Source organism: Strix uralensis, chromosome 14 (assembly GCF_047716275.1).
Source record: "Strix uralensis isolate ZFMK-TIS-50842 chromosome 14, bStrUra1, whole genome shotgun sequence".
Classification (NCBI taxonomy): domain Eukaryota; kingdom Metazoa; phylum Chordata; class Aves; order Strigiformes; family Strigidae; genus Strix; species Strix uralensis.
The window spans coordinates 14,612,115-14,638,152 of record NC_133985.1 but is presented as its reverse complement, the minus strand read 5'-3'; the positions used below and the strand labels follow the sequence as shown (position 1 = coordinate 14,638,152).

At 40.4% G+C, this 26,038-nt stretch overlaps 1 protein-coding gene across 1 annotated transcript in view; it reads right to left on the bottom strand.

Annotated features, from left to right (window-relative positions):
• Window positions 1–430: 430 nt before the first annotated feature.
• The window catches only part of RNF145 (ring finger protein 145), a 46,176-nt gene continuing 20,568 nt past the window's right edge, over window positions 431–26,038 (bottom strand). The window contains exons 4-11 of the mRNA XM_074883412.1: window positions 20,512–20,603; window positions 15,433–15,668; window positions 11,849–12,024; window positions 7,869–8,009; window positions 6,298–6,480; window positions 4,260–4,407; window positions 3,223–3,579; window positions 431–2,075 (exon numbers count right to left, since the gene is read on the bottom strand). Coding sequence (XP_074739513.1) covers window positions 1,632–2,075; window positions 3,223–3,579; window positions 4,260–4,407; window positions 6,298–6,480; window positions 7,869–8,009; window positions 11,849–12,024; window positions 15,433–15,668; window positions 20,512–20,603 — 1,777 coding nt within the window. The 3' untranslated portion in view covers window positions 431–1,631. The remainder of the gene's footprint in view (window positions 2,076–3,222; window positions 3,580–4,259; window positions 4,408–6,297; window positions 6,481–7,868; window positions 8,010–11,848; window positions 12,025–15,432; window positions 15,669–20,511; window positions 20,604–26,038) is intronic.

Sequence of the window (26,038 nt, the reverse complement as noted above, 5' to 3'; positions counted from 1 at the left end):
GAGGAACTTCTGAGGTCATTTTTCCACACCCAGGGGCAGCAAGCAGGGTTTCACAGAGCATCCTTCAAGAACGTATTCTGTGAATTGAGGGAGAGTCTTTGTTTCACAATGCTAAACAGCACTCTGTGACAGTGCTGCTCAGAAATTCTCCATTTCCTAACTCCACAGACTTTTAAGTGTGGCTAGAATGGTAACAGTCTAAATTATGCAGTGCCTCAGTGTTTTGCTGTTGTTCTGTACTGGCAGGTGACAAGGACCAGGGGAGGCCAGGAGGTACCACAAAACACAGCATCGAAATGGAAATGTGGGAAGAGAGTGTGCTTCAAAAGTTCCACTGATCTCCAAGGGGAACAGAGCTACTACTGCAGAAGAGCATCTCAACACATACTTAATTAGTAGAATTGCAGTATAAGAATCACATAACCAGGTGTAAAAATCTTCAAATGTAATTTATTAAGACATTCAGCTATGTCTGTCAGTCTACATCCAAATTTACTACTAAAAATAAAATAGTATCACATTTCACATTAGGAATACCGACTTTGAAAAACACTTGAGTCAAGCCTATCGTATAAATAAGTGACTAATTTCTCTTCATATCAAAATTCACATAAAAAAATTGCCTGCCCCCTACTCCCACCTATTTCCCCACCCCGGTTCTACTTGAAGCCATGATGCATGTAAAAATTTAGGTATGGACATGTCCTTGTCAAAGAAAAAAGGTGCAAACCTATTAACAGCTTTAAAAGTGGCATTTGCGGAGTCTGATCATACACAATAATGTACTCATTCCCAAAGTGCAAATATCGCCAGAGTTTAATACTGTTTTAATTCAGCTGCAAGAATTAAACATTACACAGCACAGTACTGCAAGGCCTTTATCTGTGCCCTAAAACTCATCCCACTTTCCTCCTGCACATGGGGTAGCAGAGGTCAAAGTGTTCATTAGAGCTTTAGTTTACTTCATGCAGCCCAGACTGTGCCCATTATTAGCAAAAGTTTCATATACATCAAAATATTGAAGACTCCGTCATAAAAGTCAAGAGTCACTATAGATTACATGAATTCAAATGCAATTGCCCCACCAAGAACACCCAAAGCATACACATGACGTATTAAGAGTGCTTCCATCTTCTAGTACAATCACTGCTGTTATATCTTTGATTTTTGCTTACGTGCCATAAAAAAATTTTGTCAGCAAAGCTGCACCTCAGTCAGAGACCAGCAACTCACTGCATTTAACACCTCTCAGGTACCCTGGGACATGGCTGTATGCGATACCCTCTTCCTGACTGTAACACGAGCTAAAGTTCTGTCCGTCTGTCTACACAACCTCTCACACACCTCTTGTTCCTCTTATCCCTCACATACACCTTGAAAACACTCTTTCACTGCAATTTACTTCCAGACATCCTTCCTATGCCCACAGTTCAGAGAGCTTCTGGAGTCACTTCTACTACATCTCACTGGAGTTACCACTATCAAGCAGCCCACAAAAATCAGCATGGGAGATTATATTTTGACCAGCATTAATAGCTAAACTTCTTTCACAGCTGTGGAAGGATTGGTTTTCTTCTGAGTCAAACTTGGATCTCTGAAATGTGTTTGTTCCCACATCATCCTTTGTCACCTCAGAGCTGGACACAGACCCTTGGATCCCGAGTGGGGCACCCCTCTGGGGATGCAGTTAGTTCTGCAGCACAAGCTGCTCCCTGGCTGGCCTCACAGGGGCTGGTGTCACTGTCCGTGCTCTGAGCGCCCTCCGTCTGGGCAGAGGCCTCCAGGCTGTCCTGTCCCTCAGCAGCCTGTCCATCGCTCTTGCCTGGGCTGTCTTTCACATTTGGCCCGTTGTCCTGTTCTACACCAGGGGGCTCGGCTGCATCTCCAGGCCTGGTATTTTGCTCTGCACTAGGATTTGGCTGTTGAACGGGCTCCGGTCCCAGTCCCGGTAGCTGTGAAGGGCTCTTAAGTTGGCAGTGGCACAGAGGGCAGGTTTCTTGCACATACAGCCACTTCTTAAGACAACCCGCATGAAAAAAATGGCTACATGGTGTGATTACAGCAGTTTTCATATCCTGAAAGACAAAAAAAGAAAGATCATATTATTTGCAGTCCCATTCCTCTCACCCCATATACCTAGTAGGTCCACTAGCCACAGAGGAGATAGAGGTAGTCCACAGGCAAGCAAGAGAATGTTTCTTCCTTCATACCAACAAGCCTCCATATTCAAATACACACACAATTCAAACACAGGCCAGGTCTGGCTGTTTGTATTACAAGGATTAGAAATTAGGCAAAAAGCTTCATTTTATAAAGCATTATTACACTTAAATAGAAGCTTATGTAGGCTGAGTGACAGGATTAATTGGCTTAAGAAACAATTGTGCAAGTCAAAACCAGCACACTTACAGAAACAACCTGTAACAACAGCAAAGCACCCTAACTCTGTCAGCCAAGACCCACATATTACTAGGTCTGGTGTTTCAAACACTGTCATTCAATCTGGCACCGGTAGTTTTACTCTTCAAAGAGCTTGGACCAAGTTTGGAATCAATCCAAAACTCTATGAACTGCACACTAGTAATCTTAGGGTGGTTCTTTCACTGTCATACGTAACTACAATTTCTATCCAAGAGAAAGAGACTTTGGAGCTAGAGGGGTGATAAAGATATTACTTTCAGCATTGATTTCTAAGGTCCTTACATCTGCTAGCTTACATTAGAAAGACACTTAACCTTTTGATAATTAGGTTTCTGTTATAAAACTGACATTGCACATGAAGTTCAAGTCGCTATGTCTACAGAGACTGAGCTGCTTCTATGGAGTAATAACAAATCAGCTACTGAGTACACATTGTCCTTCAGTAACAAAATCTTCCACTAATGAAGAAAGGGCACATTTGCTGTTACTACTGAGACCAGCTCAACTCACACACAAGAGGTTTCAAAGAAGCTCAAGGACACAGTTTGTTGCATAACTGGAGAAAAAAGAATGAAAGCTTAAACACATCCAAACTGTATCTTTATTCATAAAAACTATCTCAGTGCCAGCACTCCAGATCAATTTACACAAAGCAGAGAACTGGGTAATTCAAGTAGCTCATTGAGCACAATATTACACATTAAACATGATTCAATTAACTTACTTTCCTAGTTGCAGACTGAACCTGACAGTCTAGAGGTATTTAAGTTCAAGTCAATCTTTTGACACTTCCATTCTTACCTGGTAGCAGATAGCACAGATATCATTGTGTTGCTCCAGCTGCTCTTTTGTGGCAACGGGCAGTGACTTGATCTTATTCACAGCATCTCTGCGAAGAAGGAAACTTTTCCACCCTAGTTGGGCCCGCAACCACACATTGTAATAGGAGTGAATGAAGATGATCACAGAACCCATCACAGTCCATTCACCAAAGATCGTTTCCGAGACACCATATGCCACCACACAGAGAGCGACCAGGAATTCCAGCAGCCGGTATGTGCCATTTACGTAATAGATCACATCATCCATATTTTCCACTGGTTCTTTTCTGAACTCCTCCACCATAAACAAAACATAAATGAAGAGTGTCCCAAGCACCTGTAACACAGTGCAAGACCGTGAGCTCAGCATTCAGTTCTGAACTGGAGCTAAGTCATTCAGCATTGTCCACCAAGCTCTGTACACACAACGCTCCCAAATCAAACAGGGCAGAAGCCCCAAAGTAGTAAAATTGTTGCTGAACTTCAAGACAAGCAAAAGTCACTCTTTCTTACAAAGCATTTAAGCTTGTTGCCTAGTACCTCCCCTTCTGTACTCTCAGAATATAGCTGAGTTGATTAAACAAAAGTGCTGAGCAGCATGAGGGGGGATTTCATAAATTTAATAATAAAAAAAGCAAGTTATAACAAATAGTACAAAACATTTCCTGTATTTACACTATTTGTTTTGAACATCAAATTACTTTCAAAGAGCCACAGCTAAGTAACAATGCATAAATGAGTGGTCTGGAAAAAACCCTTTTTACTGTGACAGTCATGCCTTCAAAAGCCTTCTGGCTTTACAATTTGAAACAGACTTCCATTCACCTATGTTCTCAGCCCACCCCGAGGAGCTCCTTAGCCTCAGATACAGGATAAAGAAAGAGATTTTATATCATATCTTGTACTTCTGCCCTTCTGTTGTCCCTGTTCTTTTCTCATCATGTATTTCCCCCCCTAGAGCAACAGCATCACAGCAAATGCAGGGCTTCACAGTTACTACAGGGCTAACATTCTTACCTGAAGAGAGGTTAGAATACTGCTGGAGATAATGATCAACAGCCAGAAATCCATGTGGAAAAACTGACAAATCATGTAGGCCATGTACGCGGGGAACACGAGTAAGAACAAACAGAGGCTGACTGCTCGGAAGTGCTTCCACAGACTCCTGCAAACAACACAATAGGTTTTTATTTTTCAAGTCAGATTTGAGTGTCAGCATAAGAGTAGGCTGACTGTTGGACGTAGGCACGTTAGATGTTTCCTCAAGGCTTTAACTTGTTGAAAGGAGTTTCTATTTTACTTGGCTATAGCCTCATTCCCAGCATGTATGCCTGCAATATATACGGTATGAAAAGTTCCCTCTTGTCTGACCTTTGCTGTTTTCAATACAAAGACAAAGATTATAGGCAAAAAATTCACCTACAGTAGTTGTCATAATGGGTCAAGTCAGTGGTTAGTCAAATTAAGTACCTTAGATACTGAAGGCTTCAGATGGAAGTCCATTAAAATAAAGAAAAACATTAAATATGCATGTGATTTTGTACACTTCTCTATATAAACAGTGCTTCCAAATGATATATTTATTACAACTCCTTTATGTCTTTTTTGCTAATATGCATAGAGCAAAGGTATTCCCTTTCATCACCAGATTTAACCCTGCTGCCTTTATTCCCCAATTCAGGGATCACAAAAGAAGAAATGTAGTGAGACTTGAACATTCATCTCTGCCAGTTCTTACTCTGCTCCTATCATCTACTTCTTCCTAATCTCCTCCCAAACCTAAACACACCATCAATCTTTTTACACCCACCCATTTGTGAAGGCTTTCAGAGTATCTTCAGTAATTTACTACACTACCTCTACATGTTCCTCAGGTTATACTTTAATCTCATTTAGCTCTGGAAATGGGGTACAGAAAAAGTCAAAGTACTGGGGGGACAGGACAGCAGCAGAAATGGGCTAATTGAATACAGCCTGAAGAAACATCAGAACACTACTGTGAAGTCTGCAATTCTGTGTCTGTGGGTGAGGGAGAAAGGGAGAGCTGAAGTGGAATTTACCTTGATCCTAGTTGATTTAGAACTGCCTGGGAAATTTAGCAGAAGAGAGTTAAAACACTATCACCACAGACTGCTTGTTTAAAGTGGGCAGATGCTCATATCCTGGCTCTACTCCCTTTCCCTCTGTTACTATATTGGAAGTTAACATTGCTGCAGGCAGAACACGCTGGCTACAAGTAGCCTCTAAGCTAAACAAACTCTCTACACATAAATAAACCTTCTCTTATTTCCTCACTTACAGGTTACAGAAAGGGAAAAGACACAAGCAATTAACAAAGATACAAACAGATTAATATCAGAACACCAGATACAGCTCTTCAAAACACAAATTAACTTAACAAGCCCACACGATCAGAACATCTGGTGCACTAACGCAAGCCTTCCACCACTTATTTTCCGCCAGTAAACCCTACCATTTTGGGATCACAGCCTCACAAAAAAGTAGGGTTTACAATATCTAACACAAGGCCCCTAGAAATTTCCCATCCTCAATAGCTAAGACCACTGCATTAGAGGGAAACCTATCCAACTGCAGAGGAGGTTAAGCAAAACCATTTTGCAAATCCACACAATGGAGTGTGGGTGGGGAGAGCACAGGCACTGGAGTCCTGGATTTGCTTAACTGAGACCACCGTGCACTGACATTCTTGCTGGGGAGAAAAACCACTGAATAGTGTAACAGTCAGAGCAGGCAGCCAGCCGCTGCAGAACAGCATGGTCTTGCACAGGCTGGATGGACGCAGTCCTGAGCAGGAGCAGGTGACCGAAGTCAGCTCTGTTTGCCAGCAGACAGCATGGTGAAAAGTATTACTGTGCCCTTGAGGGAGCAGGACAGAGAGGAAAAAAACTAGAGAATTTAGACTAGAAATCTGCATACAGAAAAGACAGGGTAACTTTACAAGCTACTAAAAGTCCAAATCAGGCCATCAATTACTAGTTTATCACCTCCTAAACCAGCATTGAGTAACTTCCAGTTTAGAAAACCAGTCTCTTACTTGTCCCTTGAGGCTCCCAATGCCAAGACAATGGGATCAGCAATTTCCAGCATGGACTGAAGTATGGATGCCACCACAATGAAAAGAATAATACTGAGCAGGAACGCCCGATGCACAACTTGGAGCTCAATCAAACCTGTCTGCACAGCCAGGATCAGGAGTGTGACTCCTTCAGTCATTCCCCTGCAGATCAACACAGTCAAAAGAACAATCACATCTTTCTGTGTGTCAATGTTGGTTCAAAAATACATCTAGAAACACCAGGAAATAAGCTGTCACAACTCTTCAAATGTCACTGGTTTTAGCTTTTACTGATGTCCCTGCTAAGGCTTTAGCCAGAGGGGAATGTTTTCAGAAACACTGAGGCACTGGGGGTTAGGAACTAGCAGATTTCAAACCCTGCTCCCGACTAGCAGTGTGTGGGCTACATCCAGCCCAGCAGACACCACCCAGCGACAGAGCCCCCCCCCAACCCCAGGACAAAGCATTTTAAAGACCCAGGTTGTGTCTTAAGCAGAAGAACCCCCCAGCCTCAGTGTTGCCTACACAAGCCTGAAGCAGCCCTGCTATGTCTACACCTGGGCACTCGTCAGCCTCATCCCGAGATCACCATGAGGGTCCTCTCAAGCCCTTACGCTTCCCCATCACCACCCTCCTGCCTGTCCTGTGGCCCTGGGGAAGCATCCTTGACTCAACACCCCACCCGGTGCCCAGTTTAAGCAAATCAGCAGTTGAGCTGTTTTTTCAGTTTTTCAAATTTTTCAGTTTATTCTCTCTGTGCCTATACCAAATACAGCTGTCCACTTCCTTTTGGCTTGGAACCTCAGACTGAATTTAATACCTCCGAGGACCACAATTTAGTACCAGTATTTGATGCAGTTAAAGTACAGATCACCCAGCATCACATGCTTCCCCAAAAGATGCTTTTACGTACACTACTGCTGGGCAACCTGATTTATACAATTTTTGCTTCCGCATCTTGGAATCCAAAATGTAAAACATTCTTTTGCATATGTTCTGGACTTTATCTATAGAGTTAAGGGCTGGAATAACTGAGAAAAGTAGTGTCGTACCTAGGATCCCAATTTCATATTAGATAAGTTTGGACAAGCATTAAGAAAAGACAGTCTCTATATTTTGGCTATTTCCCGTAGTAATTTACAGGCAATCCATACAACTGTGTTTTAAGCCTCATAGATTAGTAATGTTTCACACATGACTACAGGGTAAATGAGGAAATTGAAATATGAAGTGTTTATATTATCCAAGCATGTGAGAATTTTCCAGTGACTCATGAAAATGAAAGCACTAAGACAATCAAACTGTGCAATTATAAATCCCTACTAACAGCCCAGAATTTGTTACAGAAATGAACCATCTCCCAGGAAGTCTGTGACAAGCTGTATTTTCACCTCATATCCTTCCAATGCACACACAGACTGGCATACAAAAAGCCTTTCAAGGATACCCAAAAGTTCATAAATCAAAAACTGCAATGCAACCCATATATTTCTATATAAATTCCTTTTTGTCTGCTTCTTTTTAGACCCTAGGCACAACCAGACACGTACCTGTTCATGGCAGGATCATTCATGAATGCTCGATAACCCTGCAAGTAAAACTTGCAGAGAGTCAGAACTCCCAAAGCGACAAAAGAGACTGTGAAGACCAAGCCCAGCAGTGAGTATGGAGTACTACAGCATTCGGCAATACTGTAAGGAGAGGGGGAAAAGAAACAAAAAGAAAAGGTCCATCAATTGAAAGCAATGTGATGAGCTCTCCCCTTGTCCTGTTAACTGTGTAAACTGGGTTTAAAGCAAAGTTGCATTGGTTTAATGAAAATATTAAAAGCTCTACATCGCCATGAAATCCTCCTATAAGAAGAAAAAGAAGGGACGTATTCTGTTACTACTTTGTTTAAACTGGACAGATGCTCATATCTTTCCCGAGTTCTTCATCTCAGCTGCATCTCAGCTCCCCAGCTGGTGAGGCCATCAGGCCAGAGCTAGGGCTGTGCTGGGGTATTTCTCTCTCCAGTCCCTCTCCTGCGCTGTGCCACACGGTGGCACTGTCCTGCTTGCGTAGGGTTTTCATAACCAAAAGTCAATTTGACAGTCACAATGCGCCCAGGTTACATGCTGAAATTTCAGCCAGCTACCAGAAACAGTTAAAGCAGATGGATTCACTACGGCACTTTCCACCCAGATCCACAATAGTGCAAACAAACATCAAACTGATAAATACTACTGGGAGTCTGGGGGCTTTCTGGTAGCGTTCACATCAGGCTCAGGTGGGCAACAGCTGTTTTTCAAATAGCTAAGCCAGAAACAGCAGAAAAAGACAGTGAATAATATTCTCCCTCAGCAGGTTTCTTCCTCTCTTTTGCTACAGCAGTGAAGTCCCAAAAATTGAGACCCCCGGAATACATTTGACGATGCTGAGAATAGCTGCATTACTTCAGCTCCCTCACCTTCTGATGATCCTGGCACTGCAATATTTGGAGCAGCCTAAACCTCAGAGCATACTTTAGCCTCTGAAACATGGCTGCCAGAACAAGGGGAGTGCAGTGCAGTGCACCCACATGCCCCAACACTAGGTAAAGAACCAGCTGTCAGCCAGGGATTACACATCTGGAAATCCTCACATACATAATCCAAGGTAATACACTGACACCACCATTAATTTAAAAAAAAACAACAAACAAACAAACTTTTGTTGTTCACCAGGATAGTAGTCTTGTGAGACAAATTACAGGGGTCAAAAACATGCCATGGTAATTAACTGACTGAAGAGTGAACTGGTCCAGTGCTCTGACAAGAGCTTTGAGGAAGCATATGCTTCCTAAACAAAGCTCGTCCAAGAGACATTTACTTTGTCTCTTTTAATGATTACTGTAACCAAAATCTCCTTTGAAAGCAATCCACAGCAGAAAATGTTGATGTGTTTACATATACTATTTGCAGTGCTTCTAGTAAGCCTTCAAACTCTGCCTGTTTACCAAATCGAGCAAGGCTGAAAAAGCTTGTAAATGTTCCTGCTGGTCAAGGCAGTGAGAAAATGCAGTATTTAAAGCAGCTATTTCTGTAGGATATTTGAGAAACTCTAAGTTTTGCTTCAAAATAAATTATCAGAAATCAGGAGTCCTGGCTTCTCTGCCCAATGCCCAATCCTTTTTTGTTAGAGTAATTTTATTACCCTTCTTAAACTTATTTCCAGACGATCTACTATGCAAAGGTCCCAGAGGAGCTTAAGAGCTCAAAAGAGAAGCCTGGGGAGCTCTCAGTGTTATGTTTACGTGTAAAGCATAAATTTATAAATTGTCCCAAAGAGCTGAACTCTTCAAGGCTTCTCAAAAATCACAGCAGTTACATCTTCATGGAAAAGACTGAGAGGAACAGGAAGGACAATGAAAGGTAGAGTGCAGTTTTTTTAACAGAAAATATGCAAGCAAGAGCTTTCCAGTTTGGGAAGCACAGACCTATGCCACTCTCTTAATTTTAAAGAAACATACAGAACTGTTTGGTCTTATATTTTTTTCCCCCAATACATGAATTGAGGCCATTGAATGAAACTATATGGATTTAAACAATCAAAATGGATTTTTCATCAGACAGACCAAGTTAAGATGTGAAACTCCTTGCCTCAGGATCTTTCAAATGACACAAGCGTACACAGTTTCAAGGGCAGAAAGCACAAACTGATGGAAGAGAAGTCTTCTGAGGGTTACTGAATACATATTAACCATATCCAGCTAATGCAGCACGGCTGCCGAAGTTGGATGTGAGACTCGGTAAGTACTAAGCAGCGTCCTGCTTGTCATGTTATGGGTGGGTGTCTTACCAGGCACCCATTTATGGCCACTGCTGGAAATTGGATCCTAGGCTAGATCAATACCTGGTCTGACCCAGTACAGCCACTCTGACATTCTTATGAAAAATCAGAGGCAGCTGTTCTGCACACCCCAATTGCTCTCACCTGAATTCCAGCTACACTATTTTAAGCAATCATTACACTTAAAGGGCACAGATGCAGAATTCATTCACTTTCATGGAAAAGCACATCTTTTCTTCTTGTTAAACAGCCAGCACTACATTATTAACTGGCCTCACAAGCTATTGCAGCTCCCTTCTAAGGGGTAAGAGGCTGTTAGTGGTACTAAGGTGAATAAGCATTTATTATTTTTCTACTGTGATAGAGCTGAGAACACTGAGGACATCTGCATAGTTTTTCTGTATTTTTCCAACTGCAGGAAGAACATCAGAGATCAATTGGTATTCACTGACTCAGATCAAGCCAATGCAAGCCTGCAAAGCAAGTTCCCTGATTTCCCATGATTAGAGGGAGTCTAACAATTTGGTGTAGGAATAAACTAAACTGATTTACTAGGAAAAGGATAGCTTCCCCCACCTCTGCTAACTGCAGTACTCTATTGTAACAAAACTAAAATTGCAGCAGAGATGAACAGGAGGAAAAACTTCAGACACCAATGGTTTTGTTAACAACCAGGTAACACAGTCAGTGCTTTTACGTAATGCAGTGTGACACTGTAAGCAATCTTAATACTACATGTAATAAAATCCCTGGCATGTCTCCTTAAAGTTAATGAATTTTGACAGCATACACTATGGCACGATATACACACTAAAAGGGGCAAGAAAAAGCTAAGCAATTAGGAAGTCTGATTGGAAAACTGTAGTGATGAGCAAGTTACTCAAACCAGTTGCTACCCAAACAGAACTAAAGATGATTGGTCTCTAAAGAATATGTCCTACGTTACTGTGTGTTTAGACAACTATTACTTCTTTTCTCCCCGTCCCACTATTACACTATCTAATTTGCCTAACCCACCTTCTGCAACACACCCAGTTCCTCTCTGCCCTTTCGTGTGCTCTAATTTCTAGTTCAACAGCACCCAAAGGCAAGGTAGGGTCCAGCCAGAAGAATCACTCAAATGCTGCCCTTCTCTCAGTAAGAGCACTAACGTGAGCCTCTCTCCTTTACCCTACAACCAGTTTTTACAAAGCTTTTGGGAATTTGGTATCTATAAGACCTTTATACCTCTGCCAAATTAACCACTGTGCTCAAAGGTTTCTCTGGGAGTTAGCTACTTCAGCTGCTTGGATGAACTCAAGAATGTGTCCCACACCAGAATGAAGAAACAAGACATAAAGGGCTCAGAAAGCAACACAATCATGAATAAGATATCAGTTGGACTGAACTTCAGCTGAAATATCTCAGACTTAAAACCAATTTGTATCCTGAACACTTCTGGACCAAAGCTCTAATTATAGCTATTCCCTCAAAGGAATATTTTGCTTTCTTTGGGAACTCTTCCACAGTTCTACTAACGTTGTCTGTTCTGAACAGGATCCATGCCTCTGAAGGACAAGCTTAACAGGGTTTACATACATAGTCACTATGATAAGGACAAATACTTGTTGTGTATCCAAATGCAATAAAGCCAATCTACATATCTAGTCTCTGAAAGAGCATACACATTTCAGAAGATAGTCAAAACAGAAAACCAACTATTTGCGGACTAGTTAATTACCTTGTCAAGAAGAGGAAGAGGAGTCTCTCTCTTGAGGCAGGCTGGTCCCGTGTACTGAAATAGGAATAGATCTGAAGAGCAAATAAGACAAGCCAAAACACCATGAAAAGAACTGGGACAACCAGCTGGTTCCACAGAGACATCCCCAAAGCCAGGAGACCATACACCTCCACCACCTGGGCAAGACAGAAAAATGCAGTTTGTTACTGGTTCACGGCACCTGTGATTTGATAACAAAAGGATAAACAATATAGCCACAAGGAAGCTAAGGATAATTCACATGGCATTAGCCATCCCAAAGGAAAAGAGGAGATACATCAAACTACAGTTTGACAAAGAGAGAGCCCAGGTTCAGCAGTGACATATTACTATTGTCTGTCTTGAAGCAGGGACAAGTACCTGACTGTGCAGCAAATTATCAGACCAGCTGAATGTCCCTTCCTATGAATAACTGGCTCAGAGCTGCTGACTGCAGCCCGCTCACAACCAGAGGGGCGAGGACATGTGCCTCTCGTTCACACACAACCCTCTCAGCCCTTTTTGCCCAGCTTAAGTCACTTGTTGCTTTCTCTGTAGCTACTGTCAAATCACTGCATGCACTAGATACTGAAATGTGAATCTCATCACTTCAGCACAGTAAATTTGCTTCGCTGACCTGTTTTTAAGGAAAAACTTAATACTTGAACATAAAATGTCTGAGGTATCTCAAAAAGAACATGTACCAAGCTTCTGACTGCTCCTAATCCACCACGTGTTTTGAAATTCATGCTTAAGAGTTATTTCAGAAGACTCTGAAGCTCAAATTACTTCTTTTGTATTGTAAAGACTAAAGTTACAATGCAGCCATTTCCAAGAAGCTGGAACTTCATGTAGCTGGACTTCTGCATTAACAAAAGGTCAAAAGGAAATCACTCATAACTACTATTTCCTCATCATCTGCTTCCCACAATGACATGCAATCATAATGGCTAACAAATTTTAGCAGAGTGCTAAAAAAAGCTGTCTACTTAGTCTTTCATGACAAACATGAGGGATATTACGTTCATGGGACCTGCTGCAGTATGTACTGTGGCTGATGGACAAGCAATGTGCTGCTGGCAGGGACAGGGTGCCAAGCTCCTGCTTTTAGCTCTGCAGACAGACTTGTGAAGGAAGTGCATCTGTCCTCAGGAGAGCCCCTTGGCCTCTCCCTTGGCCTGGCACCAATGCAAGTAATCCTATGCAGCTCCTGGCAGAGTGCTCCACCACATCGGAAAAGGGTCATGCTACGCTCATAATGTGGATTCATAACCATGAGGTATTACTGGCATCTTCTGCTGCAAGTAGGCTGCCAAGGTTGTGGACCTGCTTTTAAGTTATACCATTAGCCACAGTCTCAAATACGCAAACACACAAACACCTGCCTTGGCCCACCTGCTACAGCTGTCTCAGGAAACACTCCTGGTGTTTTAATGTCCCAATATTCACTAAGTTTTACCACTGATTATCAAAACAGTAATCAAATCTAGCCTGAAATAGTAGTAAACTCACAAACACCAGGATCAAGGCATCACTGAAAACTAGCAACAGTAACAGAAATACAAGTAGGAAAGTATTCAACACAAAATGGTAATAGCTTCCTCTGGAATAAGCATACTAAGCTTGATTTCTTGATTTGTAGAGGAGTTTCAACCTGTCATATGAACATGCTATGAGCCAATGTTTTTTTTTTCTGTTCTGTTTCAGGAACATAAGTAAAGAGCAGCAAGCTCTTTAAAAACTTTAAAAAAAATCCCGGTTTCCTATATTTCCTATCAATACAATGTAAAAGCCACTCACAACTTTTCATTCCAACCCACTCTCTACCATATGCATTTAGAAAAGCAGCATCCAACACTCTATTATAAAGTTTCTGCCATTTTCTCTGTATTTCCAAGGAAAAAAAATTTATGCCCTCTACATAAAAAGTCAGGAGTACAATCAGTGTCCAAAGGCCACGTACAGGGAATACAGTGTTGTAAACACAAGGAAGAAGTAATACAGACTGGCATGCAAAGATCTGAAATACTGGGGGTGGTGAGGGGGGGATGAGGAGACCTGTGTAACAGCTATATTTAGAATACAATTCTGACAAAAAAAAAAATCGTCAAGAAATAACTATTTCCCCTCTCACCCCGGAATGTATTTGTATTAAAACTTTCTTAAGATGTTGAAGTGTTTTAAACATAAGAGTCTAATAAAAGCCAGATACATGACTCTCAAATCCGAATCCAGTCTGAATTTGACTTTAGGAAGCTAAACTCTGCATCTGTTTCACGCACGTGGAAAATGGACATGCTGGTTCCAACCTGCTGCAAGTCTTCAAGCTGTACAAAGCTGTTTTATCCCAAACGTTACTACTCTAAGTAAGCAGCAAGCATGATTTTCCTACTCTCACTGAAAAACAAGGATACTGAAGCTTTGCCAGTTAGCTCCTGAATTAGTTTTTAATCAGCAAATCTACAAGCTAGTTATGGATGAGGATCAAATCATGCTAGGTGCAGTGCAAGCACAGAAGGATAATCCTGCTCCAAAGACCAATTACATACAAAATAAATAACCAGACAGTTATGATCAACACGACAGGCTGAGACCTTGGCACACCAGACACCTACTGCTGCCAAGTTTTTGTTTGTGTATGACAGATATGACAGCAAAGAAAAGCTTTAAAGAGGGCTTTGAAAGAGCTTAAGTTACTTTTCAGAACAGCTTCTGGACTGAAGAGCAGAAGGCAGAAAACCAGTGGCTTGGTTTGAAAAAAATACAGAAAGTGGTGAGAGCTGAAATAACAGGTCAGCTGAAAAGTCAAGCAAGCATCAATCTTTTTATATTGAAATACACAAAAGGATGCATATACACATCTATTTTATTTTTATATAAAAAACGTGAGGTGTGATGTTTCTCTATCACTAACAAAGTGGCTTTTCAACTAAATATATACCAGGTGTCAAAGCATTAACAAAACAGATACATCAGATCAGTTCTTTCTGTTTCTGATACCTCCTCTGTTAGAAGTCTCAGCAATGCTGCTGTTCTAAAGAAAATACTACTGGCTTTACAAATCACTGTCTGCAAGTTACAAATCACTCAGTGATTATTACAGCCAAAAATCAGCTTTAGTGTTATTCCCAATTTAACACTACTGTAATTACAAATGTTTTTCATACAGAACGCATTTCTTGTAATGAATACCTACTACAACTCATGCATGGGGTTCACCTCGCTCACTTAATGAGGCTGTAAATAAATTTCATTCTGCCACAATCTTGTCTTTTAACCTGGATTTGGGAAGGACTAAGCAAAGTCCAAGCAAAGAGAGATGCTGAGCTGGCCAGCAGCACAATTCAGGCTAATGTCTTAACTGCTCACCCATACAAATTATAAGCTACCATAAATTAAAGAAAGAAGATTCTATGGATAGGAACACATTTGATTTGCTAAAAAAGCATGAGTTAACACACACAGTTGCACAAAAGACAGCCAAAGTATTTTTTTATTTCTTTCCTGCAAAAAAGGCTCAGGCCAAGGAAAATAAAATTGTTACGTTTGCTCGTTCGCTGTCTTACCTGGACAAGCTCTCTGTATGCAGATTTCGCTAAGTTATAAGGCACCAGAAGATTTGATGCCAGAAAGTAGAGAACTTCCAAACCAGTGAAAATCATGGCAAATTTGTTGATGACGACAATGGTTTCCAAAGGGACCAGGCAAAGTCGCGCCAGCAGAGGGAGCATGTGAGCAGAGAAAAGCCAGATCTGTTTTGTTTTCATGACGCAGGAGCAGAGTGTACATACCACCAGCTGACCTGAAAACGCGACACAGTATTTCATAATCAAGCTGATTATCCCCTTCAGGAAAAAACGTATTTTAATACGTTATCTTTTCATAACACAGTTATCAACATCCAGCATGTTATGACAGTTCTAACTGGGACATATCTGTTATGAAACCAGGCTCCTCCATGTCTTTTGCTGGGTCACAAAAGTTACAGTTTTCAACCTACGCTAAGTGCACATGCTTTCACTTTACAGATTAGTAAACTGTAAACCCAAAACACATGCAGAATCGTACTCAGATTAATATGAAGTCCTCAGAATAAATCATGCAGGGGATAACCCAACAGGCATCCCTCTTTTTCCTTAACATCCCCAGCTCAACTTAAATCCCATCACTACCTGTATACACAGCAGCAGCTTTTCTGAAGCCCAGCTATACTACTGTTTCATCTCGATCTACACAAAAAAAGTAATCAGAGATTCCAAATGGCTTTTACAGCAACAGTATTTATACTGTCAAGAGGAATTACTGGCCAAGAACAGCAACAGGAGAACAGCCAGGTCAGCAGCTGAGACTTCAATAATTTCATAATGCCCTGAGGCAGTTGCTCAAAATTATCACTGAAGCTTGCAAGTGACAGATAATTAACATCTAAATTCTCTTTAACAGTTGGCAGGGACACAAGCACGAGCACATCTCTCCCACACACACAGAGATTTGGAGGGTGGTGTTTCTACAGCAGACCACTTCTGTATAAATGCTCCCATTAGAGTTACTGGAAGTTGTACCCTTCATCTCAGAGGAAATGTAATGGGGTGAAATGCACATTGCCTGGATAAGAACAACTCTCACTCATCATTTTGCAGTCAGGAAAGAAAGTTCATTGAGTATTATTTAAAAGCAGAATCTTGTTCACCACCTATGGTAGCTTACATCCAAAAGCCACAATAAGTGGTACTAAACCCAAGTGCTTTGTTTTGGAGCTACCTCCACTAATGTTTGCATTTCACAACTCTGCCCGAAACCAGGAGTTAGCCTTAGCATTAACGTCTCTAGGTCAGCACTAACTCCCTGTGTTCACCTAAGTTTACTGACCTTGTAAGCCCTCCTGGATGGGTTGGGGAGGGAAGTTGCAAGAGGAGAAATAGCAGCACCAGGGTTTTGCTTTCATTCTGCTTAGCTTCCCTACCTAGGAAAGGACTTCTGCTTTCAAAATAACTGTAACTGAGCTGAAACCAATCTCTAATCTCTACTACTTAAGTACACAAAGTTCTTGCTCCTTCACACTGTCCTCTTTCAAGTTTAAGTCCTACTATCAATTTGCTAGATGTATTTTTGAATTAGCAGGTGTCTTTTCAGAACGAGCACCCTTGCTCTCAGCAAGACACTATCAGCATTCTGGGTTTTACAAGCCTCAGAGAAAGTTACTCTACTCATCTTTTTAGAAGTTCAACAGACTCCAGCTCTGAAGCATTCTCCCTCTGCTTTGTTGTTCTCTGCCCACACACACGTTGCTACAACCCTATTTAAGATACCACCAGCACACTGCTGTGCTGTAATATTCAGGAGCCTGGCACAGTCAGCTTGCGAGGATTTCTGCAACTCATGGTAACTAAGGCAACCCAGCTTCACACACAAAGGGATACAAATATCAGCATCCAATATGTTCTTCAGGATTTAGTAAAGAGTGTCATCATCTGAAATAAAATATTGCAACAACATCACATTAAACAATCAGCACTCTTCGGGATGACTCTGGAGCTCTCCAATCATGCAATAGGACCTCCAAGTTCAGTCTCATCTCATGCAACAGCAAAACCTGTTTTCCTCCAACAGCGATGTCCCGAGTATGCTGGTCATGCCTGCTAAACTCTCTGACCCTCCCACCTTTTTAATTGAAACACCAAAAGTTCCTTGTCATGGGAAGGAGAGGAACCATCAAAGGAAATACATGAAGCACTTTCTTTGGAGGCCCCAATCTCCTCCCTGAAGTCTGCACCTTGTCAATTCTCAACCCTTTCAGGAAGGGCCTGACATGTCTCCAATGGAGCTTTTAGTGACTGGTACTTCTCATTTTAAACTGGTGTAGCAGCACCTTAGCTCAGGACAGAATCTCTCTCTGCAGTAAATCATAGTTTAATTCCAAGTGGACACCATCAGTCATCACACATAACATAGCTGGATCAGTCAGAAAAAACTAGTTTGTACCTCATTATCAAACCATTAAAAGATTTTAACACTCTAGCTATCTGCTAAAACTAGCAAATCCAGCTGAATGTTTGCACTCTGTAAACTCAAATGCCAGGGACTGAAAACTGCCAGACACAGCTAAGGAACCTGACAGCTGGAATCCTCCTGCAGGACACCAGGCTCCTCTGCTGGGGAATGAGGCAATAAGGAAGAAATCTATTGCCTTCAGTTCCCGCCCATTCTTTTCCCTTCCCAAAACCTCCACAAATACATTAAACATCGCTGACAAGTAGCCAAAGCCTCCCAGCTTGTAAGCGAATGGAAAATGTGCAACAAGAAAGCCTGTGTGGTACAGCCACTGCTCAAGCCACTTTGAGTAGGGAAGTGTCTTTATTTCATTCCCAATTTTAAAAAGCTGACATTAACAAATTCCCCGGCTACATCATTAACTGTTATTCAAAAAACAGGCTCTCAAAGTTAATATATAATACCATTACAGCGCACTAAGAAAAACCAAGTTTTCATGGTAGCATCACTTCCAAAACCATGCAGCTTTGTTATGTTCACAGCTGACATGGTCACAAAGTGGCACACTCATCCAAGGGGCAGTCTTCAAAGATATTTATTTCTTCCATCCAGCACTTAGGAACTAGTAGTAACCCTAGTCAAAGTCATCAGACTGAATTAGATACAGGGGAAGAAATGACTATGAGAGCCCATTCAAAAAGCACTAATGAATAAAAGCATTAACAAAGATTAAATCTGTGAACCAGCTGGCATACTGTACATCATCCCCTTAATTCTGACCAGAACTTTTAGGAACTAGAGCTGTATCAGTGGCACCATTATTCCCGCATGCACCTGCCTCAGTGTCTTTGCAACAGTGCTTCAGCACAACACTGGCAGAACATGTAAGAAGATGGAGCAGAGCACCTGTCTATTCATTTTGCTGTGAAGATGACACAGTTCAGTACAGTCCTGAGACATGGCAGATTGCACTGGATAAACACCTTTGTATGTAACAAATCTGAGAAAGTATTTCATGTTCATACAAGATAGTCAAGCCTTTCACAGGTCTTCCCCAAAAATGACCACCTGTCATCAACCCTAAAATTACACTTTCAAGTTGGCTTTAAAAGAACAGAGGAAATCAATAATGGGGATAATTAAGTATGTTAAAGTACATACATTTGCTAGTATAGTCAAGCACCTACTTATGAAAAACAATTACAATAAGAGGAGCCTTTAGTCTGACTCTCAGTACAACCAAAACTGTATTGATTAAAACCACTATTATCTTTTTCTCACTTATTTTTAATCCATACTAAAAGCTGGATGAAGCATAATAGGTTTGACTCTCCATTTAGTTTCTGTCTAAATGTTACTGAATGACACAATGCCTCCTGATCTCTTCCTGCCCAGGCCTGCCTGCTGCTTTGTGAAGCTCTCTGAGGGATTCTGCTTTATCATGGGACCCTGCATTGCACCTGAGAGATTCAAAGGACTAATTACATTTTCTTACAGAAACACACTAAAGGCTTTAGTTGTACTTTGGTGTTATTTGACAAGACAGCAAAATATAACATATCTAGAAATTCACAAGAGAGAACAAATGATCTCTAAAGAAGATTTCCTTTCCTTGAAAAATACCAGTGCTATTTCTATAAAAAAATATATTAAAAGAAAAGACAAATGCCACATTTGAAAGTAAAGATGCAGGCAAACAGATGTATATATTTTGGTAGACCTAACATACTGTAAAGAAGTAAACCCATTCATATCTGCCAGTAGCAGCTGCAAGTAAACAGAAAGCAGCTCAGTTTTGCCAACAGTACATGGCTGACTAAATCTGTCAATAATCTGATGAAAACCATAGATCTTAGTGAAAGGAATTAAGGAAGATTTTTCTTTCAAGCTTGTCTCAGGCTTAATTTTAAAATACACATGGTGCATGCGTATTCCAATATCCTCTCAGTAGAACATATGGTATGGCATAGCAGCCTTAACGCTGAATTTATTCTCTTCTAGTCAAAGTTCAAAGGGTAAGGGAACAGTCTAGAATGTCCAGTTCTTCAGGATTTATTTGGGATTTTTAGGTAGAGAAGTCATCTCTGCCATTAATGAAACACAATTTAAATGTAGTTTTGACTTGTTACTTATTAACTCTTTAATCAGAAATATCCATTAAAAAACAAGTAGCCTGCAGCCCCATGCACACACCCACAAACCTATTTCCACTGTTGTTTTTTCTGTAAGAGCATGATGGTGTTCATTATAAGGCCAATAAAGAATAAAAACTTGTACAACACTTTCATTGACAAAAGCACTACAAATATGTGTTACTATTGAAATTTCTACAGTACATTCCACCTAAAGATTATTATAGACAATCCAGTCCTTCTGAATCAGACTGCAAGTCTGAGAAGAACACAGGGGCAGAGCATGACAAACAGACCTAGAAAATACTTCAAAGCTGCAAGTATAGGAATATTGGTAAATCAGTGGCATAGAAAAAGCCAGGCAGAATACACCTAGCCTCCCATGCCTCCTGCATATTAATGAGAATCACAGCTACTAAAAGTGCTAAGAGATTTGAAACCAAGAGGTAAAACGTGCATAGGTTTCAATAGAGAGAATCAGGCAGAGCTCTCTCCTGCATCACAAACATTTAAAGCACTTACCTACTAAAGCAGTCATGAAACGATTCATAGAGAGAGGTTCCAAGTACATTGGCCCTTCATATCCCGATTCCAATTCGCTCCTCACATAATCCCTGAAAAAAACCCCCACAAACTATTAAGATCCATCTGATCAGACAAGAAGCAATTTATTAATTCCACACATATGTAGCTTCAGTGTATGTCACAGTCAATTAACTAAATTACAAAAAGCAATATTAACACTACTGTTAGAGCAGCCTCACTGATGTAAGGATCTAACTGAGGCATGACTTAAGCAAGAGAAGTATTATCTGTAATTAGACTCACTGGCATAGCTGTAAAAATCCTTTGGGACATCCAAGCTGTTCTTCAGAGCATGGCCTGAAACTGCTTATTGACAAAGCCTCTTAAGCACCATTCCATTTTTAAGTATCCTTATAAAGTGTTCTTCCTAATAATAATATTTCTCCCCACCAGCTCCATGTGAAAAAAAAAAAAAACACTGAGAGCTTGACAGAGAGGTCTTCCAATTGAATGCTTATAGTATTTTGCACCTAACAATCTCTTTCCATTGAATTAAAAAATAGGTATGAAGGAAAAGTGACAGTCACGGACTAGTCAGGAACAGAGTTGCTTCATAATCCTTTTATCCAACATGATTTAAAAGTTTAGCTCTATCCTGGGAAACTTGGAGGACCACATACCCTCAAACTGATAGATCGCTATTGACAGACACAGTACGAAAGCCTGAAAATCTGACAGGATATTTGTAATTTCTCTCAGAAAATGTTGGCTAGGAGGGTGGGCTCACACAACTGAAGAAAAAGGTAAAAACCTGAGGAGACTGGGCATTTTTCTGCCGTTGGTGATCATCCATCAGCTCTGCATTCAAGCAGGCTAACGTATGTAACAGCAATATAACTCAAATATGAACATCACACTAAGAGCATTTTGCACTTTCAGAAGGTGATCCTGGAACAGCACAGCAGTAATTCTCCAATGGCTCCTTAATCCCCTGCCATGAGACAGCAGGCAGTACTCATAACCCTTTGCATCCAGATCTCCAGCTGCTTTTTCTGCCTTCTGTGACCCTTCCCTTCTCCACTCCTAGGACGGCTGCTGCTCCACCCTTATCAGGACACTACCAACTCTGCCACCAGCAGCACAACCAAGCCTGTGCTTGTATCTGGCTGATACTCTCTGGTCATTCATGTCTAGCTGCATCACATCCCAGGAATGCCAGGCAGACAGACTTGATCTGACCCCGCATGGAACTAGCTGAGTCTGTTTGCTTGAGGTGTATGGCACTTCATTTATTACCTACTTATTTATATCGGTGAGGCAAACTACACTTGCTGGAAACAGATAAAGTCAAAGCAAAGCAAACTACTGGAAACCACAACCAATATAAGAATTGCTCTTTTTGTTTCAGCGCAGAAAAATATGCAATATTGGAAGCATTCACTTCTCCCCACAAATGTGGAAATATACCCTTGTTCTAGTATTAGCTTGCTACCCCAAGCTAAGGTATTCACATTTTCATTTGCAAAAAATCTCTGGAATTCAAGACATAAATCTCAAAGTACTAAAACAAACACTTCAAAGCCTGTTCTTCATAGCTGACAACCCTGCCTACTCACTGCAGTTTTTCAAGTGTCATAGTATATGCGAGGTATGTTGAAATGGGTTCTTTAGACTGTAACCTACAATTAAAAACACATGAGGATTGAAAAGGCACCTAAGACAACTGATTCTAGATAGAACTTCCCCCTTGTTATCAAGGTATAGCTAAGCACAAGGTTTTCTTCCAACATCCATATGGATGTAGTAGTCTTTGGGACAAAGTTGGGTGTTTTATTTATTTCATATGAACCTGCAGAAGGCACTTTCTGAAACCAGCAACACAAACAAGATAATCCATCAGAGTTACAAAGGGAGGAAAAAATAACACCATTTGCAACATGCTGAAGATGGCTTTTTGTATTAGCAACGCCATGCTCCATCCTCAAATATAGGGTGAAAACACCAGCTATTTCTAAACTGCTAGAAGGAAAGCAGTGAAGACATCAAGTTTCTTCTGTATCTGTTAGGAAACAGGTTACAAAATCATCCAGGATACCAACTGTAGCAAGACAACCTTACACAACTTAGCTAAGACATACCAACAAAGCTGCACTTACAGTTGCTTCTTCAACACCAAGAACATGCCTGGATATGACCCAAATTCCTTCAAGCTACATTTCTTGCCATTGTCTATCTGATTCAGTCATCTTCACAGAAGTCTGTACTTGGCTTAATTCTTTAAGTAACTGTCATTAATTGAGTTTTAGGCCTACCAGCTTGGAGAAGCGATGCTTTAAGATCTCTTAATTTTTTTAAACAGTATTTGTAGATGATGTCTGAATAAGGAAAGTCAAAGCAATGATTCTCTTATTACTAGTACAAACACAAGGATCTTTTGGCACAGACACCAATCAGAAGATGACTCGAACAGCTGCAGTGCCATACAAGATGCTGAGAAGAGCAAGTGCCTGCACTCAATTTTGATCAATTAAAGCTGTATTAAGCTGCAGCTTTTACATTTGAGAATTGTTCACTTTACTGCAGCAATGTAAGAAAACAAGAATGCTAAAAATCATTATTTACTAGTTAATTGAATGATTGAAACTACATTATTACTTTAGAAAATTAGGATGTAAAAATAAAGCTTAGATCAGACTGCCTGCTGTTCATTCTGTAGATGCATTACCAGCTTCATTTAATCAAGCTGCTGGACTGTTAACATATACTCACGGACATCCGTGACTAACATTGCTCTAAAAAGGTAAAGAGATACAGTGCTTCACACATGACCATTTTTTTGTTACTGAAAGTGCAGAAAGGTCTTCTGTTATTAAAAATATGCTTTGTAATTGACTGACATAAGGCACAGTGGTTATCTGATCTAATTGACTCATATTGCTGACATTTACTTTGGCTGATTAATCTGTCATCAACATCAAACACACACTCACATAGGTTTTAAATGTCTACAGAAACCTTAAAATTAAGTGTATTTTAAGATTATCCATAAGAAACAGTTCAGTTGCTCTCCCCCCCCAGTCTTTTCATTCTAGGCTCTGCAAGGTTCAACACTTGGAATACAATCGTAACAACACTGCAAAACACGAAATAAGATAATGATGTAGATTCAATTTTTTAGCATTAGCAGTGTGTTTAATTGCATCGTTTCTTTCTGCAAAACTGTAGCATTTATTTTCCTGAATTTTATTGCTGGAAATGGGGAAAAGAAATGTGATCCTTTTAAGCAAGACAGTTGTGCAGCTACATATAAAATAAAACCAGCATTCATTCTCCTTGTCAGAAGCAGCAGGATTTTGTCTTTTAAAGCTGACTTCTCCTTTTTCCATAAACAGATGGTGTATTATCTCCACCAAAAATGCCAGGTTAACATGCTACATACAAATGTAGCATCTTCTTGGATTCTCCAAGTGTTCACAAACATTAGCTAATCAATCTTTACACATTAAGGTAATTCTCAGTCTTGCAGATAAGGAAACAAACACATAAATTAGGTGACTTGTCAAGGTCACATAGACATGGAAGTCTGAAGTCAGAGCTTAACTATAAAATTCAGATCTTATTCCCAGACTTGCAGCTGAACCACAAGCTATTTCTGGTGTGGAAAAAAAGCACTGAAAGCTGAAGTCTTTCAACAGCTCAGAATTTCCAGGACACTGCAGAGTCACAAGTGCCAGCTGATTCTGGTCTTGTTCTATAATTTGCATTAACTAAACTGGCCTCAATATGAGACCTCTTCATCTGTCTTAAATAGCATCCCAACTGGTAGTGCATGCAAGCAATTCACTGGAAGTTTTCAGCTCTACGCAGAATTATTAACAAAAACCACTCAGGAACAGTTTGCACATGTGACTACTGTATGCCTTGTTATGATCAGTCTGCTAAATAGAAACATCAGTTGGAATTGGATAGCTTTGGCAATAAAAGGAATAGCTCCACTAATATTCTATTTGTGTGTTACACTTTACTATTTTCAATATGAAAACTAATGGGATTCAAAAATTCTTTTGAAAAGCTAATGCAAGTGTCACTCCCCACATTATACAAAGGCGGCTGCTGAGAACGCCTTGCACAGTGCTTCCTTCCAAACCAAGTCAGTCTTTTATCTAGGGAATGGCTAAGCTCACTCAAAAGTGTTAGCAACTACATTTGCTTTGCAAAACAGCTAGGGAATACTGCTGGACTATTTGAATCCAAGACATCGTTTAATTAAATATATTTTTTTGTGCCGGTTGATGCAAGATTTAATTAAAGTCTTTATTAACTCACTCCAGAAGCATCAAATAGGGAAAGCTTAGTATGAATATGACAAGCAATAGTTATCCAACATGTTTCAATGAAGCCTCTAAAGTCTCAAACCTCACAAAGCAATAGAAGTCACAATTCACATTACATAGAAACACAAACAAAAGAGGTATTAAAATCAAACACAGTCCTATCCCTTAATGTATCAATCAAAATCCATATCAACTCCCTTTCTTTTAAAAAATTTAAAGACCCAGAACTGCATAAAGATCTCTAGCTGTAAATGTTCTGGACCAAAGCCCAGTATCTGATGGGTTTTTGTTACTAGCTTTATTTCAACACAAGTTCTTAAATAATGTTTAGGTTGCTTTTTCTAATAAGTAAGCCTTCAACTCCATAAGAAACATCCACAAACTCTACCTATAAAAACGCAGGACTCCCCTGAGAATGATAAAAAAACACTCTTTCCTTCCTACCCAGGCAAGAAGAAACCATAATTCCTCTCTTGCACCCTCATCCATTCAGGAAATCATTAACTGCAACTCTGACAGCCACAACAGCAACATGTCAAGTCACCACAAAACCTTCATTAACACTCCCCTGAACCGCAACATACTGAATAAGAGATATTCCAGCAAATGCTTCGGAACAACAATTTTGATGCAGAAATAACAAACCTATCACTTCACTTAAATCAATCAAAAGCACATTTTTAAATGTTTCACATCAGCAGGCACCAAAATAAGTCAGGCTCAAGTCCATGTTTTCAAAACTTCCCATGTCAAGCCATTAATGTGGTGGCACTCTCCTTGGTTCCAATTAAACGTCAGTCTGAGAGTTTACACTGGCTTTCAACAGATTTCGTTGGAGCCAAACAAATGAAGATTGTTGACTTTGTCTTGTCCAACTCAGAGTTCTTCAGCCTCCTGCTCTGCATTTTAGATCCAAACCACCTGTCTTTATTTTAATTGTAAAATATACTACACAAAGATGAATTTAAGAATAAATTCCACTATTACTTTACTTTTACCACCTTCCATATCACAACTTGCTCTCATCCTAGATGCCAGGAAACTAAAAGTAACATCCTGTCTGCTTTGTAAAATGCTCCACTGTTGAAAGCATGTTAGTTGAGCAACTGAGTAACTCGGATTACTACATCAGAGGCCACATTTAGTCTTGTGGTAAGTACTTTCTCTCCTCAGATTAGTGGACATTACAC